At 40.1% G+C, this 21,592-nt stretch overlaps 1 protein-coding gene and 1 long non-coding RNA gene across 4 annotated transcripts in view; one reads left to right on the forward strand and one right to left on the reverse strand.

The window, feature by feature from the left end:
- The window catches only part of TCF12 (transcription factor 12), a 362,394-nt gene extending 346,600 nt beyond the window's left edge, over window positions 1-15,794 (forward strand). For all 3 annotated transcript variants that reach the window (XM_029950501.1, XM_029950502.1, XM_029950503.1), the window contains 3 exons: window positions 3,854-4,086; window positions 10,088-10,241; window positions 13,437-15,794. In XM_029950501.1, coding sequence (XP_029806361.1) covers window positions 3,854-4,086; window positions 10,088-10,230 — 376 coding nt within the window. In that variant the 3' untranslated portion in view covers window positions 10,231-10,241; window positions 13,437-15,794. The remainder of the gene's footprint in view (window positions 1-3,853; window positions 4,087-10,087; window positions 10,242-13,436) is intronic.
- Window positions 15,795-17,444: 1,650 nt separating this feature from the next.
- Window positions 17,445-17,998, reverse strand: LOC115300913. Its single transcript, XR_003912921.1, has 2 exons — window positions 17,874-17,998; window positions 17,445-17,683 (listed from the first exon to the last, which is right to left on the reverse strand). It is a non-coding gene; the product is annotated as an uncharacterized LOC115300913 (long non-coding RNA).
- Between the last annotated feature and the right edge of the window lie 3,594 nt (window positions 17,999-21,592).

The raw sequence follows: 21,592 nt of genomic DNA on the forward strand, positions 1-21,592 counted from the left end.
GGTAGATAGTAGCTATTTTTAGGCTTTGTGGGCCATTGGGTCTCCATCACAACTACTCAGCTCTGCCATTATAATGAAAACATCCAGGGACGCCTGGGTGGCTCAGTTGGTTAAGCAGCTGACTTCAGCTCAGGTCGTGATCTCACGGTCCGTGGGTTTGAGCCCCGCATCGGGCTCTTTGCTGACAGCTCAGAGCCTGGTGCCTGCTTCAGATTCTGTGTCTCCTCTCTCTCTGCCCCTCCCTCACTCATGCTTTGTTTCTGTCTCAATAATAAATAAAAACATGAATTTTTTAAAATATTTAAAAAAATAAAAGTATCCAGACAGTACATAAACAAATTGGCATGACTCTTCCAATAAAATTTTATAAAAGAAACAGGGAGCCAGGTCATGGGCCATAGATTACTGAACCTGTTATAGATCATCAAAAATTGAGAAGGCAGTAAAACAGGTTACTAATAACAATAGTGCTCAGTAATTAATAATAGTTAATAGGTTAATAACATGGTCTTTAGATAAGTAAGGCTTACCTGGGTTTGAATTATGGTCTATCACATACCTGCCAAGTGACCCTGGACAAGTTATTAAAGCTCTCTGAACTTTAGTTTCTTTTCCTCTAAAAAGGGACTTTCTATTATAGGATTCTTATGGAAATAAACTGAAAATGATGCATATAAAGCCCTTTACACACTCTCTTGTATGCAGTAAATATTCACTAAAGGTATTGTACTTACTGTCATGATGATGATAATTTTAGGTATGTGGTATAGGCTTGCTTCCTTGGAACACTGACCTAGGTCCTTGTCATTACATTGCTAGTAATTAGCTGTATAATGATTCTGGGGAAATCACTGATTTCTCTGGATCTAGCAATAGTTCTCAACCATACTACATGGAATCCTGAAACATTTTTTTTTGTTCTTTTATTTATTTATTTTGAGAGAGAGCGCGCGTATGTGCCTGCTAACAGGGGAGGGGCAGAGAGAGAATTCCAAGCAGGCCATGCGCTGCCAGCACAAGCCCAATGTGGGGGCTAGATCCCATGAACAGCAAGATCATGACGTGAGCAGAAATCAAGAGTCTGACGCTCAACCAACTGAGCCATCCAGGTGCCATGGAATCCTGAAACATTTTAGAAATACAGGTGTCCTTGGCCCCAAACCAAGCTTGCTGTATCAGCATCCTCTGTAGTGTGGGACCTTTGAAACCTGTGTTTTTCAAGTGCCCCTGAGGATTCTGATGGGTAACCACATTTGGAAACCTTTGGACTAGATGATCTGTAAAGGTCCCTTTGAAGTAAAAAAGCTAATTCTTGACAGTTAGCTTATAAAAATCTATTGTGTATTTACCCTTTATAATAGTTATTAGAAAAGAGAAAACATGTATTCCTTGCTCATTATTTCAAGGTTCTGAGAGACTCTGCTCAGTTGCTTATTTCTCAAATATAATTTTCTAAAAACTATTCCAATGCATCTCCCTCAAAGGTTTTTTTTCCCCCTGATTACTTAGTCCATTTTCATTACAGAAATTTGGAAAATACATAACACAAAAATCACAAGAAACTTTACTATGCCAAGAATTAACCACTGTTTACTTTTTAAGGAATATTCTTTTTCATAAATACAGTTTAAATGGGAATTGAACCAGATATATGTTGTGTAATATCAACTTTTTTCATATAACAATGTATTTTTAACATTTTCATCTGTCCCTGAGTTTTCACAAACACGGGTTTTTTTCCTTTGTTTTTGTCTTTAGCCAGCTTTATTGAGAATTAATTCACATATAATAAAATACACCAATTTTAAATGTATAGTTTTTGTTCTTTGACAAACGTATATGGTCTTAATAAATATCACAATATTAATATAGAATATTTCTACCCCCCCCAAAAAGTTTCCTTATACCCCTTGGTAAGCAGCCCTTCTTCCATCCCCTGGCAACCATTGATGTGCTTTCCATTACTACAGTTTTGTCTTTTCTAGAGGTTTATGTAAATCATACAGTATGTAGTCTTGTGCCTGGCATCTTTTATTTAGCACAGTCTGCAGCTCAATTTTTAGAGGCTACATAGTAGATTAGTTGTCTGGATGTACTGTGCTTTATTTAACCTGTCTCCTATATACTGGACTCCATTTAGTTGTTAAAGTAAATAATTGTGTGATCAATTTTTTACATAAATTCCTATGAGAATCTCTAATTATATCCTTAGGTTGAATCTCTGAAGTTGGAATTGCTGATTGAGACCTAATAAACATTTTAAAGCTTTGGATATTTTTGGGGTACCTGGGTGGCTCAGTTGGTTAAGCGCCTGACTTCGGCTCAGGTGGTCTCACAGTTCTTGGGTTTGAGCTCCACATCAGGTTCTATGCTGACAACTCAGAGCCTGGAGCCTATTTCAGATTCTGTGTCTCCCTCTCTCTCTGACCCTCCCCCACTCGTGCTTTTTCTCTCTCTGTCTCAAAAATAAACTATATAAAAAAAATGTTTAATAAGCTTTGGATATTTTACCAATTTGTCCTTCAAAAAATTGTTCCAATTTACCTGTTTTATTTTTTTTTATTAATAGTTTATTGCCAAGTTGGTTTCCATATATCACCCAGTGCCATTCCCCACAAGTGCCCCCCTCCATGACCATCACCCCCCCATCCCCTGTCCTCCTCCCTCTTCAGCCCTCAGTTTGTTTTCAGTATTCAACAGTCTCTCATGATTTGCCTCTCTCCCTCTCCTAACTTTCTTTCCCCCCCCTTCCCCTTCCCTTGGTCTCTTGTTAGGAGAGATACCATACCCATGTTTCAAAATCATCGCCACTGATGATATTTCTCTCTGAAACAAAAAGTAGTCCTTTTCTGAGATCTTTCTCTCATTCTCTGTCTTTAGCTTTTCTTCCTCCTTCTCACCAGGTGACTACTAGAAGATATTTAAGAGCAAATAGGCAAATTAGAACAAATTAGTCTACTGGGACAGTGCTTCTCAAACCATAATGTACATATGAATCAGCCAGGGATCTTATTAAAATGTAACTTCCAATCCATAGGTTTGCAGTAGAACTTGAGAGTTTATGGGGTTTGGAGGGTTTTTTTTGAGAGGGGGTTAATGTTTGTTTATTTTTGAAAGAGAGAGAGAGAGAGAGCACAAGCAGAGGAGGGGCAGAGAGAGAGGGAGACACAGAATCAGAAACAGGCTCCAGGTTCTGAGCTGTCAGCACAGAACCTGACATGGGACTCAAACTCACAAATGGTGAGATCATGACCTGAGCCAAAGTTGGACATTTAATCAGCTGAGCCACCCAGGTGTCTGAGAGTTTATGTTTTTAACAAACTCCTGGTAATGTTGATTCTGATGATCACAGTCTGCGTAGCAAGGTGCTAGAGTATTATGTGCTCATTCAAATTATGTTTATGAGGAGTTGTGCTAGTATAGAGATGACTTTATGTTGTACTATACAGTGAAGATATATTTAAAAATATATGTCGTAGGGGCACCTGGGTAGTTCAGTTGGTTAAGCATCCAACTCTTGATTCCGGCTTAGGTCATGATCTCACAGTTTCATGAATTCGAGCCCTTTGTAGAGCTCTGTGCTGACAGTGCGAAGCTGCTTGGGATTCTCTCTTCTTCTCTCTCTCTGCTCCTCCCCTCCTCGCCTGCTCTCAAAATAAACTTTAAAAATGTATGTGGTATAATTTCAACTGTATAACTGGAAAGATATACATATAATCATTTTAAGTGTAACTATTACTACTGTTTGGTAAAATTTATAGGTAATTTTCATTTCCGTCTTTATAATTTTATGATAAGCACAACATATTTTATAGGGAATCTAATAGACATTGTTGTTCACTTTGTATTCTAGCAGTACTAATGAAGATGAGGATTTGAACCCAGAACAGAAGATCGAAAGGGAGAAGGAAAGGCGGATGGCGAACAATGCCAGAGAACGTTTACGTGTGCGGGATATTAATGAGGCATTCAAAGAGCTTGGTCGAATGTGTCAGCTTCATTTGAAGAGTGAAAAACCCCAAACAAAACTCCTTATTCTTCATCAGGCCGTGGCAGTTATCCTTAGTCTAGAACAGCAAGTCAGAGGTAAGTAGGTTTAGCAGAGATGCATACCTGTTCTGCTTTAGGTGGGCAGACATTTCTTTTTCCACTCACTCTTCTGCTTGGGAAGTTGTCTATGAATTCAACTAGTACTTCTGCCACTGCATCATCTGTCATTCTTTCATCTCTGTCTCACAGAATTGGTCAGTATCTATATACTCAGTGCTTCCCACAAACCAGTAGAGTACAATCCTATGAAGTGTTTCAGGGAATAGCCAGCCTCTGCCCACTGCTCAACGTTATTGCTTTATGCCGCTTTGTTCATGTTCTTATTGAGTCTGGTCTCCCACACTGTTAAATTTACCTGCCTAGACTTGTTTCCCTTCCCTGTTTCTTCCTTTCTTCCTATTCTGTGTCCTATATTTCTTGTCTGCTTTACCCTGGGCCATTTATTATAATGGCCCTGCTGATTAGTAGGGTGGGTGCCTGATCGTGGCCCTTTTTGGCTTTACTTCTTATGGATGTTTTTTATACCCAAGTCAAAAAGATCTCAAGGTTTCTTTGTTGATCCCTGATCAGGAATGCCATAAACTTCTTGGCGTAATGTGCACTGATACGTTTGGGTGTCTCTAAGGACAAACATATGGTTTATACAGCCTCATCCACTGCTGACTCAGACAACTGCCCCAAAAGTTTTATCTTTCAAGAAGTTTGATGGAATCTAGAAGAAGCTTTGAACTTCATTTTTTTGGACAGGCATTTATTGTTCACCTCTTCCACCCCAGTCACCTATGTGCTAGACCCTAGGTTACCAAATAATACAAGCTTCCTGCCCTTGAAAGGTTTTACCATTGAGCTTCTTATTTTTCATATACCTATTTGTCTTCTTATCCAAAGTTATTAATGTTTTATCCTAAGTCTTTCACAAAGTTTTACAAAGAATTGTAGATGTGGCCATGGGTTCTAGATCCTACGTATCTAGCTTCTCTGCATTAAGAGCAACTCTATCTTTCTTATGTAAAAGCTGGAAAAGTGAAAAGAATAGTCGTAAGACAGACACTTGACAGCTATAAATGTGGACCCTCAGCATTGGTCACAGAAAGAATACTCTTTCTAAAGAAACTAGAGTTAGAGAACTTGAATATACTTGCAGAAAAACTTAGCCGTAGAAATTAACTGATCTATCCTCTTCCTTCTGGTATATTCAGTAAAAATGATGAATAGATTATTTCATGCATAACCAAGCTACCATTAAAACCAGATACTTGCTCCTAATAAGGCTGATGGAATAGCTGTAAAGGGCAAATATTAATGAAACCTAATTTTCAAAAATCATTGACTCCATTGAGATGTTCATAAAAACAGTCTGATTGTTGCTTGCTCATCTTTGGCAGGATCAGTGTTTCATTGAGCCTTTAGTATCTCCTGTCACTTTATCAAAGTTTTGTTGTTGTTTTTTTAATACGTCTGACACCCTTCATCTCACTCTGAAGGCAGTAAAACAACTGTGTTTAGTGGTCCTAGTACATTCATTCCCCTGCTCTGCAGACCCAGGATATTTTCTACCCTGACTGTGCCCAACCATTTACTGTCAAGACTATTCCTACCACCTGGACTGCCTGGACAACATTGGTGCCAAAACTTATTCCTGTGTAGCACCTTTCCTTCCCAGTTTATTAGAGCCAGAATACAGAGTATTCTTAGCTCTTTACTTAAGATCAGAGATTCCTACTCTCAGACCTAAGTCATCAAAATGAGAAATACCTCTGTATTTGAAAAAGTTATGAACTCCACCATGCCTGGGTAGATCTTATTCATTCACTTGCAGGATTTGACTTTGTAGTGGTTCCGTACAAGTAGCTAGGACAGAAAAGCTCAGTCTGAAAGAATACATAACAGCTGGGCTCATCCAACTGCCTAATAACTTTCTGGTCACTGTCAATGGGTACTGACTTTTTTGCAGTTCTGGAAAGCTCTGTGTAGGGAACCACTGACTGATTGGAATTTGAACAGAATTTAAAAATACACTGAAATATAGGGGCACCTGGGTGACTCAGTCAGTTAAGCATTCGACTTCAGCTCAGGTCATGATCTCACAGTTCATGGGTTCAGGCCCCACGTTGGGCTCTGTCATGACAGCCTTAAGCCTGGAGGCTGCTTCAGATTCAGATTCCCTCTCACTGTCTGCCCCTGCCTACTTGCACTCTCTTCTCTCTTCTCCTGTCTTCTCTTCTCTCTCGAAAATAAATAAACATTAAAATACACTAAAGTATAACTTTATTAGGGGCTACTTTCCTATTCACTAAAGCCTACTGCCTTCCTCCCACACTTAAACGCTGGGCTTAAGAGCCCAGGGCTTTTATTTTAAAGCTTTAATGTAAAAGCCTTGATCCATGCAAGATCCTTCTTGAAAGGCACTCTGATATCTGTCAAACAGAATTTAGAACCCTTCATGCAGCCTGTGCTTTGCTATGGCAGCACCTTTAGAGTTTAGTATAGCCACTGTCCTGTCCTCTGGACTTTAATAGGAGTTATGAGTTATTTTGGTAGCCTGTTTATTTTTGACATCCTCTTCATCCCTACCGGGATTCCACCAAGCAGTCATTGGGCCCAGCAATTTCTATAAAGGTGTACATTTTGCTTATATGACTACTTTGGACATTCTCTGGACTTTGTTTGCTCACCTTCTGCTGTAGGATAGTGCTTCAAGACTGTAGCCACAAGACTGTCATCTCTGGACAAATGGCTGTATCAGGAGGGCAATCAGCAATATTTTGGAGCAGTGCCTCCAAAATTCTGAGGAGAAATAATTTTCAGTCTAGAATTCTATGTTGAGCCAAACCATTAATCAAAGGATGAAGAATATAATAGAGATATTTCAGATATGCAAAGACTTGAAATTTTTACCTCCCCTGTGCATATTTTCAGAAAGCTTCTGAAACATATGCTTTAGCCAAATAAGGACATAATCAAAGACAAAGGCATGTGAGCAGGAAACAAAGAATCTAACACAAGAGAGCATCCTAAGGAAATCTCATGACAAGATCTGCTAGGCCTCGGAAATCAAGGTGCCTACTAGTCCACATTGAAAATAGAAGACAGTTAGCTGCAGAAGAAACTTTTCCAGGGAAAGAAGATGGAATTAATAGATGATGTCTTTGAGATTTTAAGGAAAAAACATGTTGATAGGCATTTGTTAGATCTATTGGAGCATGGGTCAGGGGTACAAAATTAGTATTACTAGCAAATGAAAAGCAAGGCAACTATTAACTACAGGAAAAGCAAAGAGTCATAATAGCAAGGAAACAATGTAAAATTCTTGACTTGTGAGTTTTGTCCACATAAAAAAATATTTACTCAGTCATAATAATATAAGAAATGGCTGTGGAGTTAGCCAAAATTTGAGCTTTGGGTAGGTTGGCTTCTTAAAATTAATGAAATGTGAGAAAGACATGTCTTTCTTCTACTCACCTGTACATCAGGCCTGGCTGCTTAATATCTTTGCCATGGGCTGCTCACACATACCAGAGGTACTTAAAAACACTAGCAGTTGCCCTTTTTGGACCAAAATTCACTTCTCATTTTCTAGAGTTTACTGTAGTATTCTCTTGGTTCCTCCAGCCCTGTTTGTTGAGTGTCTGGAAATCTTACAAGATCTTGCCTAACTCAAGTTTTTGGTTCTGGTCCTTTCTAGCTATTCTGATTATGCCTGCTAGATCCTCATGTGACACAAGGTCATAGTTAGCTAAGAACAGTGGTTTATTTTAAGAGAAATGTGAGCCTTCTTATGAAAGAAATGTGAACCTCTTTCAGGTGGGAAACTTTCAGATCTCATTCTCCTCTTTGGATTTAACATGTTAACTTATGCCTTCTTTTCAGTCTTTTTAGTCATTAAACTGCTGCCTGCACAGTAAAGGGACATGACATTTAATAAAAAATAAAACTCTTGGGGTACCCGAATAGCTTAGATGTTTAACCATCAGCTTTGGCTCAAGTCATGATTTCATGGTTCATGTGTTTGAGCCCTACATCAGGCTCAGTGCTGACAGCTCAGAGACTGGAGCCTGCTTAGTATTCTGTGTGTCGCTCTCTGCCCCTCCCCTTGTGCTGTCTCTCAAAAATAAATAAATGTTTAATAATTTAAAAAAAACAACTCTTATTAGAGGTACACAATTACTTGTTAAGAAAGCAGTTCCTGATATTTTTACATAATGATGAACATGCCTTTTTAGTTTACCACTTATCCTAATAAATTGTGTACCTTTTTTTCTTCATTGATCTTCCTCATTGTATAGGTTTCATGTCTCTTCCTAAATGCTAGAGCTGAGAAGGAAGAACTCTAAACTGAAATTTTAATCATTATGCATTAGTGATAGTCAACAGAGTCAACTAAATTTACCATAATAAAGTCTTTGTCTACTTTTTTTAAACTCCAAACTGACTACAAATGTTGAATGTATTGAAATGTACATTCAAATACATTTTTACTTGATTTAGAAAAAAATATTTTAAAAAAAGCGCCCTGCTGTGTTGCATTCAGCTAGCCATTTTAAGAAATCTAACAAAGTTCACAACTTCTATAAAGTATGGTTTTCATTACAGACAATATTTTTATATTTTTTTAAGATTTTATTTAGGTAATCTCCACACCCAACATGGGGCTCAAAGTGACAGCCTTGAGATCAAGAGTCACATGCTCTACTGACTAAACCAGTCAGATGCACCAAGGTTTTTTTTTAAGTTTATTATTTTGAGAGGGGGGGGGAGAGAGAGAGAGAGAGAGAGAGAGTGTGTGTGTGTGTGTGTGTGTGTGTGAACGAGCAGGGGAGGGACAGAGAGAGGGAATCCCAAGCAGATTCCATGCTGTCAGCACAGAACCCAACACAGAGCTCATACTCCCAAACAGTGAGTTCATGGGCTGAGCTGAAACCAAGAGTTGGATCTTAACCAACAGAGCCAACCAGGCACACACCCCCACCCCCCGACATTTTATTTTTAAGCAGTCTCCACACCCAGTATAGAGCTTAAACCCATAGCCCCAAGATCAAGAGTCACATGTTCCACCACTGAGCCAGCCAGGCACCCCTTCGTTACAGACTAAGTGATCCTTTTATATAACATTAATTAGGACATTTTAGTCAGTTTATAAAAATATGTAAAACAACTTTTCACTTATACTTTATCTTATTATCAGAAACAAAAAACAAACCAGAAGCTGTCATGGGTTAGGTATCTTGTGCTTAAAGCTCACTTAAAGAAAATATAACATGAAAAGTAGTTCTTACATGGATTTTGATCCAGTTGGTCTCCAGTCCAGTGGATTTTCTTTCCTTTTATTTTGCATAGTTAGACCCCCTGCTCTTGAAAATGCCCACTTCACAGGTTCCATCTAGTTGTCTCTGCTATCTTATATACAAAGCAGTGGAGGTTTTTATCACCCTTTTAATCACACCGCTAGCATTAGAAAGAACCGTTCAGTCATTTCATTATACATAGAGAGAAGCAAGATATGTACCAGCTATCTTTCTCCCATGAGGAGTTGGCACAGTTTTTATAGAAGACTGGCTAAGGACATCTATTTTATCATTTTCTGAACTGATAAAGTTCTAGATAAAGCACAGATGTCTCCTTCCAGGTACATAGAGTGTCAGCATCTGTATCAATCCCATGTACCATCTCTTAGGATACCAAGGAGACTTGGTAAACTAACAGTAGCACTTGCCAAAATGTTTGAAGGAATAAAAGAACTGCCTTTAGAGGTTGATGTAGATCACATCAAACACTAGAAGACTAAATCATGAGTAGAAAAGAAGAAAACACCAAATACTCACTAAAATGCTTAAGCTTGGAGGCTCATTTAATCTGAGGGTTTGTGTAAGCACATCATTGTTGCCTCTATGTGATCTTACTCAGTATGGGAATGAAATTAGAGAGAGGTAATTCCCACAAAAAGAAAGCAGAAGAGCAATTTGTTCAGTTTGAGACCTAAGAGTCCCTGATTCTAACTAATGACTGTAATGGTAAACGTTATGTCCCCCTGTTTCAGAGAGGAACCTTAACCCCAAAGCAGCCTGCCTTAAGAGAAGGGAAGAAGAAAAAGTTTCTGCCGTATCGGCAGAGCCGCCAACCACACTGCCAGGAACCCATCCTGGGCTTAGTGAAACTACCAACCCTATGGGTCATATGTAAACATCAGCCAGGTAAGTGTGGGTATGAAAAGAAACTACAAGGAAATTACCTAATTCATCTTAAATTGAGTTAGAACCTTTGAACAGAATTCTCTGGTGGCACTGGTAATGGTAAAGGTCACATGTAATTTGAAATCCCAACAGTTTCTTTTCTGTTGTATCACCATACTTAAAGAGTCAGCGTCCTTCAATATCAAATTACTATCCAATGTGATAGTATCCTGTGATTTACAAAGAAGTTTGGGTTCTCCTGCTCTGGATCATCATATGTACACTCACATGAATATTATTCTGATCCCAGAAGAAAACAGTGCAGTGACTCATCTGTCAAACACTTTTGCTGCCGCTCATACTCCTCATTCCCCTACTGAGAAATACTTGACTGTGATCATCAAACAGTTTTCTGTTAACCCACTTACCTCTTCTTGTCATGAAATCTTTATACACAAAAGAGTTACTGCTTGCTTCCATTTGGATCGACAATGCAAGTTTGTAATATGTACCTTTCTTCCCTTGTATGCCTATACCTTGTAAGCTATACCTTCTGGAATCTAGTGAATGTAAAAGGTATTACATATGATAGAACCGCAGTGCCCTTCTCTGTGGAATTTTACATGTTGAAAAGCTGTCCTTTTTTTTCCATTCATGGATTAAACACAGTTCACTTCTATATGATTTTTTGTTTAACCAAATGACAAAGGTAATATGAAGTTGTTGCCCAAGTAGTAAATGTGAATCATCTTTTTTCTTAACTATATACAGGTGAATGATCTCTAATAATCTAAGTTGTAGTTATTATGTAGATGAAAAGCTGATAGAGACTGTAGTGAAATATTTAGGGTAGTCGCATTTTAACTGGCAGCAGGGGAACTTCATGTATATCATCTGCCAGCAGCAGTGTGTCGTTCCTTTCCCAATTTCATCCACACATTAAAGCAGTAAGGTAAAGGTGAATGGATGGGGGGAGGGGAGCACAAAAAAAAGAAAAAGAAAAAGAAAGTGCACTTTCATTTGTTCAGCTTTGTGCCTATCTCATTTTGAGCTGAAAGTCTGGGGTTTGATAGAATATTCTGTAAACTACAAACATTACTCAATTCACCTTTTTCTGAAGAATTTGGTTCCTACCACCTCTGCATGTATCCTTCCTAAGATCAAACAGACCAAAACTGAATATTTCATTTGGGAACAAAAGCAAAACTGTTTAATTATTTATCATTTATAATTCTAACAGTAGCAGCCTACAAAAAACCAAAACCACCTTCCCCACAAAAAAATACCCAGAAACCTAATTATGCATGTCAAAGAGAGACTTCAGGCTAGAGCTATTTAGCTTACAGATCCTCTAGGACGCAAGCCATGTTGCATATTTTGTGGAAAATATAGACTATCATGAAAAAATAGATATTTTTTATCAAAAATAGACTTTAAAGTTTTAAAGTAACAACTTGCCATCATTTCTTAATGCAAAAGTGACTTTCTAAATTTTCAGTTCCTTTTTAAGAAGAGTGTTGAAAGGTAACTTGTGATGCTCAGGTCCCAGGTAGCCGCCAGGCAGTGAAAAGAATACTTGACATTGAGCTGTCAGATTAATCACAGAGCCTGTAGCTTTCTCTAGTTGTACCTGTTTCCTCTTACTCTCCTTTCTGGTCTCTCCAGCTCTTTCTCCTTCAGGTCTCTCTCCCTACTTCACATCTCTCTCCTTCCCCTGTTTACTTCCTGTTTTTTTTATTGCTTCTATATCACCTACTGCTTTCATGTCTCTACCCTTATCTTTATTTTTTTAATAGTTTATTGTCAAATTGGTTTCCATACAACACCCAGTGCTCTTCCCCACAAGCGCCCTCCTCCATCACCACCACCTCTTTTCCTCCTTCCCTCTTCCCCTTCAAGCCTCAGTTCATTCTCAGTATTCAATAGTCTCTCATGATTTGTGTTCTTCTATCTCCCCAACTCTCTTTCCCCCTTCCCCTACCCATGGCCCTCCATTAGGTCTCTCCTGTTTTCCTGTTAGACCTATGAGTGCAAACACATGGTATCTGTCCTTCTCTGCCTAACTTATTTCGCTTAGCATGACACCCTCGAGGTCCATCCACTTTCCTACAAATGGCCATATGTCATTCTTTCTACCATTATCTTTAGAATGAGGAAATTCCCACACTTAGGGTAAAATTAAACCTGGGCATTCTTACATGCCAAAAAGAGATCAAGAATCCTTTTAAAAAAAAGTTTCAGCATTATAAGAAAAGTAGTAAATGAACTTTGTTCCATAAAATTTTATAAGTTAGTGTTTATTAACATATGTTTTAAAGGTTGCTAATTTCATAAAGGTGGTTATCTGGTTTCACCTGATAACGTTCAGTTCTTTATAGAACTGGGTAACAGAGTAAAACCAGCCAAAGACTGGCCAGCAGGAAAAATGTCTGCTAAAACAAAAATGGCTGATAAATGGCCATGGAGTGACTGACCCTACAAGCACAGGATTTGCCATCACATAATATAAGGCCAAGTAGCTCTGAATATCTCAGTTATCCATTTCTAAGAGCATAACTGTATTAGGAAACAGTAAAAGGTATGATTCTTTGTAGGATTACTTTCATCAAAAATGGCTAACATGGAAAATTTCAGTATTAACAACTGTATGTATTGAGACTATAAGTATGATAAAAATTTGTACTAATAATACTAGTAAAGTTTAATAGTTCATTCACTCATTGAGGACCTTCTAATGGACCAGAAATTAGGGACCATTGTGAAAACAAATACCAAATGGTCCTACCTTCTGAAACTTTTGGGTTAGAGATGTAAACATTTAACACAATATGGTGGACTGGATATATCAGTTAATGGATGCTACATTGTCTCTCTACTGAGAAATGAATGAGTAGAACCTCAGAGCTCAGATATTGCCAACCTGAGTGTTGCCAAGATAAAAGTTTGCTTAATTGCCCCAGCTGTCATATAATCCTGTATCTTGTGATTTCTGTAATCACATGATCTCCTTTAGAAATCTCACCACACCATTTCAGTTACACCTTAAAAGAAATTCCGAAGCTCTTTTGTAAGTTATTGAGCAGACTGCTAATTTAGAATAAAGCTGGTATAAATGAGGAATATTATTATCCATTTGATTTTTTCTGGGGCGGTATTTATTTTTAACAATGATGTCCTAATTGGTTCTGTTCTTTCCCTTGGCTCTCCCTGCCACAGTTCCAGAGTTATCAATAGGCTAGATAGAAGGTGACCTCTCCTCATAAGGACTTGGACAACTCAGATTATCTGAAGACACAAACCTGTTAGGAGGGAGAAGAAAAACAAAACACTTGAAGCAAGAAACTCAAATGTAATCCTACGATCAAAGCAACTGGTCAACACTTCCATCAGAAGTGAAGATAGGAAGCTCATCAGATAGAACGTCAGCCCATGAAATGTTTGCAGCATATCATTTTGTTGCAAGCAGTGTGTCGCTTCTGCACAATCAGAGACTGTCTCGATCTCTCCACTCACCGTGGAAGTTGCCTTGTGCCTAAACTGAATTGACAAATGCATTGTAACTACAAATTTTATTTATTGTTATGGAACTGTAAGGTCTACATATAAAGGGAAAAAGTTAATGTGGAAAGCTGATCTGTACTCAGCTGATGCCAGCATTTGTTAAAGCTGTTCACGTGCAGAACAAAGCAGTGACAACCATTGGCCCTTAGCATTCCCGGCATACCTATTAGTGTCTTAAAAAGGAAGGGAAAAGTCTTTTGTTTGCCCTCTCCTATCCTTTTGCCATATGAATAGTGTTTTCCAAGAAATAGGAAAATATTACGTGGTATAGCATTTCTCTCACTCTCATTTTTTCATTCATTTTTATTTTCTCTTTGTGGGTGTTATATTTGGTCTCTGAATCTGAATAGTTTATGGTCACAATCCATAATCCTCATGTAGCCCTATGTGCTTTGCATATTTACCTTACAAAGATCAACAGAGACCGTCTGTGACCATACCCTAGCTAAGATTTTAAAGGGGAAAATTTTGTCCCCTAGATTTTCCCCAAAATAAACATTGCTTTATTTCTAATAATAACCAAGACTTTTCAAGCTTCTAGGTTTCATAGTAAAGCTTGTAATAGCAAGAGTGTAAATTACAAGGGAAGAATCTACTCCTTAGAAATTGCTTTGTTTTCCAAGCAGTAAGTACTACATATAGTACTTGTAAAGTGTTAGCTGTAAGTAAGCACAAAATGGATTTAAAATACAAAGAAGATTTTCAGGCTGTGATTATGGTGACTGTAACAAAACCCAGTAGTCACCAAGGCAGGTAGTGTGATAAATGAACACACCACTCTGAGGCTAATTACCTAATGGAATACAAGAGCAATGGTCACCCATGTTTTCTGATCCTCGCCTTTATTTCTCTGTCACTTGGATGGCTGGTCAATGGGGAGGAATTCAGTGGGTGATTTAATCAGCCACAAACCATCTGCCCCGTCCCAAGAAGATGAGCCAGATTAGCAGTAAGCCAGTGCTCGTCAGTCCCTCTCTGCGCAGTACACTAAGGCACCCCTCTGTTTCTAATCCTTCAGAGTTATTTTTTACGATCGTAATCACTTTGAACTTCCGTGAAATCTGTCTTCCACCACAACAGCCCTGGGAGAGAAAAACATGCTAAACAAGGTTGTCTTGGCTTAATAATTCCTTATGGCCAATATCAACAAAGGCAGTCAGCACACAGAAGAAAGGACCCAAATCACTATGTAACTCAAAGATTTCTGTTAATTTGGAAGAACAAAAACAATTAAGACAGGACTTCAGATCCTCCAATCAGGATGATTCCTAAGAAATCGGTCTTTTGTGAACTTAGTGGACTTTTTAGTTACTTTAATTTGCATATATTGTCCAATTACATCAGACTCTATCTGTGGCCTTGTTCTTCATTTCAGTGTTAATCAGCTAAACAGAAGTTGTTGCTTATGATGTGTGAGTGAACATACGCCACTGCCTGGCCTTTTTTTCTTCAGAGCTTGTTGTCTTTTTCGCTATATTAGACTTTGCAGTATGCCCAGAAGCTTTCCTTCATAAAATAGAAAGAAAAAAACATTTGGCTTATTTTTCACTGTAGCTAGTCTTTTATACAATAATCTTGTAAGAAAATTTCTTGAATTCTAAATATTACTCTTTCTAGATTTTTGAAATCGAAAAGTTTTCAGTAAAAAGTTTCTTACTTTATTTTATTATATTAGGTAGTAAAAATGTAGGGTTATTTACCATAACCTGTTCATTAATATCAGAAATTTACAATAGCATTTTAAGACCATAGTAGGATTCTAGCATACCGTGTAGTACCTATGGAGTATTGTAAGAGCTAATTGTCCGAGATGAATTGCTTCTCATCTTGTTCTCCAGTTTCCATTGTTGGTTTATTGCAGATTTGTATCCTGTGTCAAATTCAAGGTATTATTGATAAACCTTTTCAACCAGCAGCAAGAAGTTCAAAATTTTTTCTGTCACTGTAACAGAAAACACAATATGTATATAACATTTATGTAGCAATAAATGTGCCATCTTTTTTTTTAACATAGTAAACTAGTGAGTTTTTTACATTCCTCTCTTAAAGAATGATGCATTTTGTTCTTCACTTCATCTCATTCCTCCCATGCTGCTTTTCTTTTTCTCCCCAGCTTTATTGACGCACGATTGACATTAGCATCATGTAAGTTTAAGGTGGACAACATGATTTGAGATCCATGTATATTGCAAAATGATTACCACAGTAAAGTTTCAACATGCCCATCACCTCACGTAATTGCTTTGCATGTGTGTGTGCTGACAGTTTTTCAGGCAGACAGTGCCTTTCATAATCTGCATTATCTACAGCAACATCGGGAGGCCCGTCAGGACAGAATCAGGCCTGTGGAGCCAGGTGGGTGATCCACTTTGTGGTCGCCCTGGTTGTGTGTTTCTCCCCTTGCACTCTCTACTGATAGTGGCCTTTTTAGCCTTTTTCTGGAGGTTGACCAAACATTGACCAGTAGTTAAAATCTACTCTTGCAGATCGAGAGAAAAGCAAAGATGGAAAAACACTCAAATGAGGCTTTTCAAATGAACAATTTTTGAAGTACTTTACATGTTTTATATCCCTTTGCTCACAAAAGCCTGTGTCATAATTAGGAAATGGTATTATTTACTGTTTTCAGATTAAAAATTCTGCTCTCATCTAGGTTTTCCCACACACCCCCACCCATCACCACCACAGATGCACATAGAGACTGTCCATGAGGACTTCGTGCCAAGCAGGAACCTGGGATGAACCATGGACACATGGTTTTGGACAGACTTTCTGTAGGCCCTGTGTGTAAGATACCCATGGTTGTGATCACACCCTCTTGGGATCCTGGCACATTGCTTCTCTTGGTTAAAATTGTGAAGTCCACGGTTCACTGCGGAGGCCCAACAGATCATTTTACTAATTGTGGTATATAGTGAAAGCAATTAAACATTGTTCTTTGATTTCTCTTTAAACAAAACGATAAACTAAATCAGAGTGTATCTAAGAAGAAAATCTAGAATGTTAGAGCTGAAACGACATCTAGAGGCCATCTCATCAACTGCCTCATCAATAGATTTATAAAAACTGAGGCCCAGAGAGGTTGCATGTCTCCAAGAGCACATAATTAGTAAGCAATCCAGACATTTAAAACTTCTACAGAATCTCCTTGCCTTTATTTTCTCTTCTTTATCTTTATAGATTTTTGGCCAATTGTATGCAGTGGCTTTGTTTTTGTTTTCCTCTCCTACATTTTCTCTGTTGCTTTTCTCTCCTCTGGTTCATATATTTTTTCTTTGTGGGAACTCAAAAATTTACATCATGTGTACATGTGTATGTAGGTCTTTGTGTGCATAAAGATCCAAGAGTATAAGGCTTGGCATCAAACAGTCCTCAGTTCAAATCCAAGCTCATCTAATTAGCTCCATTTCCTTATCCGAAAAGTGGGGATACCTATTTGAATTGTGTAAGTATTGAATGAAACAATGTATGGGAAGCTCTTACCATGGTTCCTGTCACATAAGTACTCAATAAATGATAAATATTTTTTAAATAAATAGTAGCATTCCTTAAAACCAGCTCTCAGGATGACTCCTGCTCAGCCGTCCTGTGAGAGGTAAATGGTGGTCAAGTCAACCCCAAGAGATGTTAACCCATCTTTGCAGCAGCCTACTTTCTTTTGGAGACAATCCAAAGAAACATTTATTTCCACCACCCTCCTATGGCTACATTTTTTAAGCCATCACATTTCAAAAGAGTGAGCCAGTAGGATTTGCCCTGTCACACTATGTGGGTTGGCAGCTGTGTCAGTTTGAACCCTCCAAAGCAGATGCCAACATGGAATTCAAAGGATTTCTTGCCGCTGGCACCAGTGGAAAACGAGGGAAAGGAATCCGGAGTAGTCAGGGATGTAGGTCTGATATCTGTGAAAGAAGAGTGGCGAGAAGGAAGAAGGATTAGGTAGGCAGAGCCTCAGGCTGCCTTGTAGACCGAAGAAAGTCCTGAGCAGTCTAAAGGGGTCCACTCAAGGTTGCTCATTGAAGAATCTTGGGTTGGGCAGAAATGATAAGGTGGTAATGTTCCTGTTGTGGCCAGTCGTTTCCTGGGAGTTACCTGGGGAGACAGACCTCAAGATGCTGCACCTGGAAGCTGACCGCTAATTCCCCCAACAGGTTAGCCCTGGAAGGGAGCTGGAGTTGTCCCGCCACACTTGCACAGCCCCTCATTGCTACTTCCTATAAAACTGGCAAAGCCCTGGGGCAGCTGGGTGGCTCAGTCAGTTAAGCATCTTACTCTTGATTGTGGCTCAGGTCATGACCTCACAGTTCATGAGATCCAGCACCACATCAGGCTCCACGCTGGCAGCATGGAGCCTCCTTGGGATTCTCTCTCTCTCTCTCTCTCTCTCTCTCTCTCTCTCTCTCTCTCTCTCTCACTGCCCTCCCCCACTCACACTTGCTTACTCACTCTCCTAAATAAATAAATAAACAAACAAACTGGCAAAACCCATAGGATTAGAGAGCAGTCACTAGAACCATAGATGAGCTCAACAGGCTAATCAGTATTTTAAAAATTGCCACTTTTAACTCCTCATAGTCCACAGTATTATTGAGAAGAATGAATCCCGTTCCTCCTCCCATTTTTGTGGGCTGTGATGTAGACTGGTACAGTTCTGGATCAATTTGATAAGGTTGCTTGTGTCCAGTATTCTGGTGTTTGCAGGACCTTATGATCGTCCCTGCCTACTGGATCAGTGTATAGTCCAGGGTCATTGTGGCCACCTAGGTTTGGAAGGCTACAATGTCCTCATCTTTTTGGGGTGGCTCCCTATGAGTTCCCCTGCCCCAGGAGTGTGCTCTTACCTCTGCCCTATACTGGAACATGTTCGTGGGACTAGACATAACCTTCCCGTCTTCTCTTTCTTTCCTTCTTAAGTCAGTTATTCCAGAAGGCAATCTGAAAAGGTTTTTCTGTTCCCTTTGGCCTAGACCTCCAGCCTTTTCCCAAAACCGATACAGGATGCTGCTGCATGCTGCCAGGTTTTCCTTTCCCACTCTTGGGGGTCGATGCTCCACCAGACAGAGTGTCCAAGCTCTCTGATCCATTTTAACCTTGGGCGCTGTAACAATGCCCCAGGCCTCCCAGCCCTGGAAACATTTTCAACCTGAAGAAATATTACAAAGCTAAAAGATTTTTAAAACTGCAAAAATGAAAATAATTTTAAAAATTATAAAATTTGTCTTAAAAGTTCATAGCAAAATAAAATTACTCTTTAATGTGGAATTTGAGCTGTTTTAATATATTTGATTGTTTTGATTCTTCGTAAGATTTTGTTTTTAAGTAATCTTTATACCCTAAGCAGAGTCTGAACCCACAACCTCAAAATCAAGAGTCGCATTCTCCACCAACTGAGCCAGCCAGGGGCCCCTTAATGTATTTGATATAATGGCAGCTAGCACTTCCAAAGGTCATAAAACCATTCTGGATTTCTTCAATTCAACAATCTTTGTCACATACCACTTTTTTCTTCTCTGTTTCTTGATTGTTTCCTTGGGAAGAAACAGAACACTGTCTTCTTCTCTGGAACAAGGTCCATCTGTATGTCTGGAGATCTAACCTAGCGCTGAGGCCGTGAGGACCCCCAGGGACAGCAGAGATTTTGTAGAAGCTCTGAACAGACTCCTTTTCCCCCTGCTCTCAGGCAGGGTCCCTTGCAGCCTATGAGATAGTTTGCCTTTAGCAGCCCTTTTTTTTTTCTCCCGCAAGCCTGAGTCTTTTCTTCTAGTCAGTTGGTCCTTCATGGGCCAAGGTGGCAACTCAGTGCTGGGGACAGGCCATGGCAAAGCCTCCATTCAGCAAGCCAGACAGACCACCTTGACCTGAAATAGGACCCAGCTATTCCCCGTGATGGTTTTTCTCCATCTTCTGAGCGCTCCCAGTGACCACCCTCGCAGCTCACAAACTGGGTAAAGTTTCAAAGCAGTGCAGTAATGAAGCTAGAACCACTAGGGCCTCAGGCATTTGAAAGTCCTGCCTCAAGAGGTGCAGGCTAGAGGACCCTCTTTGCTGACACCTTCATCCCACCACACCTCCCCATTCCAAGCCTGCCCCGGGCCATTCCACCTCATCCTCATTAAAGCCTGTGCTGAAAGGGGCAATGAGTTATTGATCAACACCGAGAGCGCAAGGAGCTTGATCTCACCCCAGGCTGGCAGAGATTAATTAGCTTGATTCCCAAGCATAATTCCTAATTAGGTGCAGGAAGAAACGAAAGAAAACACAAAGGAATTATTCTTCCCCCAGAACCGCCAACCTTCTTTCTGTCCAGGGGTGGAGGGGGACAAGCAGGAAACAGAGCAAGAAGCAGGTAAACATGTCCTAGCGCCTGAGAGTTTCCTGCCTCCCTCAGGTCCAAACCTGGGGCTGCCAGCCCATGAGCACAAACCGCACTGGGAGGGGCTGCCTTCCTGCAAAGATCTATGAAAATGTGTGTTTAATTTCTTTGCTTTGCTCCCTGCCTGATAATGCATAGGAAGGCACAATTAAGCAGGAGGCTTTGAACTCTCTGCTCTAGGCTTGCTTATCCAGGGGGACTGAGGACACCAGCAGAGGGAAACTTGGCTCCACTGTGCTGGAAGGGAAAGGTTGAATGTGGAGTGGATAATCGCTCTGAGACCTGAATAGAAATATCGAAAGAACCATTTCCTGCAGCTCGGAAACAGGAGACCTCTTGCTCTATTACTGGCATTTGCTAGAACTTTCCAGCCAGGACTAACAGCCCAAATGGCTCTTCCCTGGTAGTAGGGAAGGTAATGTGAGGTAGGAGGGACCAACGACTTAGCAGCCTTGAGACCTGACTAAACAACCACTCAGAGCTTTGGTTTCCGCTTCTGTAAAATGGGGGTAAATAAGCATACTAGCTCACACAGTTATGAGAATTAACTGAGGAATTTCAGAGGTGTGTGGCACATAATAGGCACTTCCAAATACTCCTAAATGAAAGCAACCTGGCAGCAAATAAAAATATAATGACTTGCACATCTATTCTTTCTTTAGTGGCACACATTTAATGGGCTTGACTGGCGGATTGCTGAAATCTAAGCAATATGAGCGATGTGTCATTGCTGAGATCGCAGTGGGAAGACAGAGAAATAAGGGGTAGCAGACACTGTGACAAAAGAAAGATAGCCGAGTCAGCACAGAAAAACAGGGACCCTGGCCAGGGTTGACTGCCAGGGTCAGGACCGAAAGAACGTGTGGCATACTTGAGTTTGATCAGGAAAGGATGAGAGAGTTCACTGGCGAGCTGGCGATGGTGAGGGGAGGGTGAGAAACGAATGGGAGCCCCTGCCATTGGTGGGCATTGCAGGAATGGCGAGGATGCCCTGCACTCTCCCCACCAACCACCCCACATCCACCCCAAAATGTGGTTTCCATCAACCCCTTCAAGTCTCTCTACTGAACCTTTGCTTGGATCTTGATCCAAACCAACCAACTACGGAAGCTATGAGACACTTGGGGAAATTTGAACATAGTCTGGACACTCGATGCTATTAAGCAAATAATGGTTTATTATACAGCCAGCAGATGACCCTCGCCTAGGTGCTGGCCCGGCCACCCCCAAGGGCAAAGCCTCTCCCACAAGCCTTCCGCAGGATGATAGGCCACCCCTGAGTCCTTGAATGATGAAAGCCTTCCCATTTCCCTGAGGCTCCTCCAGAGGTTTCCAGCGGGCTGAGAACCCTCCGCACTGACCCTCTCCCAGAAGGAGGCTCTATCCTAGCACAGCCTGCACAGGGGAAAGCATGTGTGTGGGGTGGGGGGTAGCGGGG

Source organism: Suricata suricatta, chromosome 9 (assembly GCF_006229205.1).
Source record: "Suricata suricatta isolate VVHF042 chromosome 9, meerkat_22Aug2017_6uvM2_HiC, whole genome shotgun sequence".
Taxonomy (NCBI): Eukaryota; Metazoa; Chordata; class Mammalia; order Carnivora; family Herpestidae; genus Suricata; species Suricata suricatta.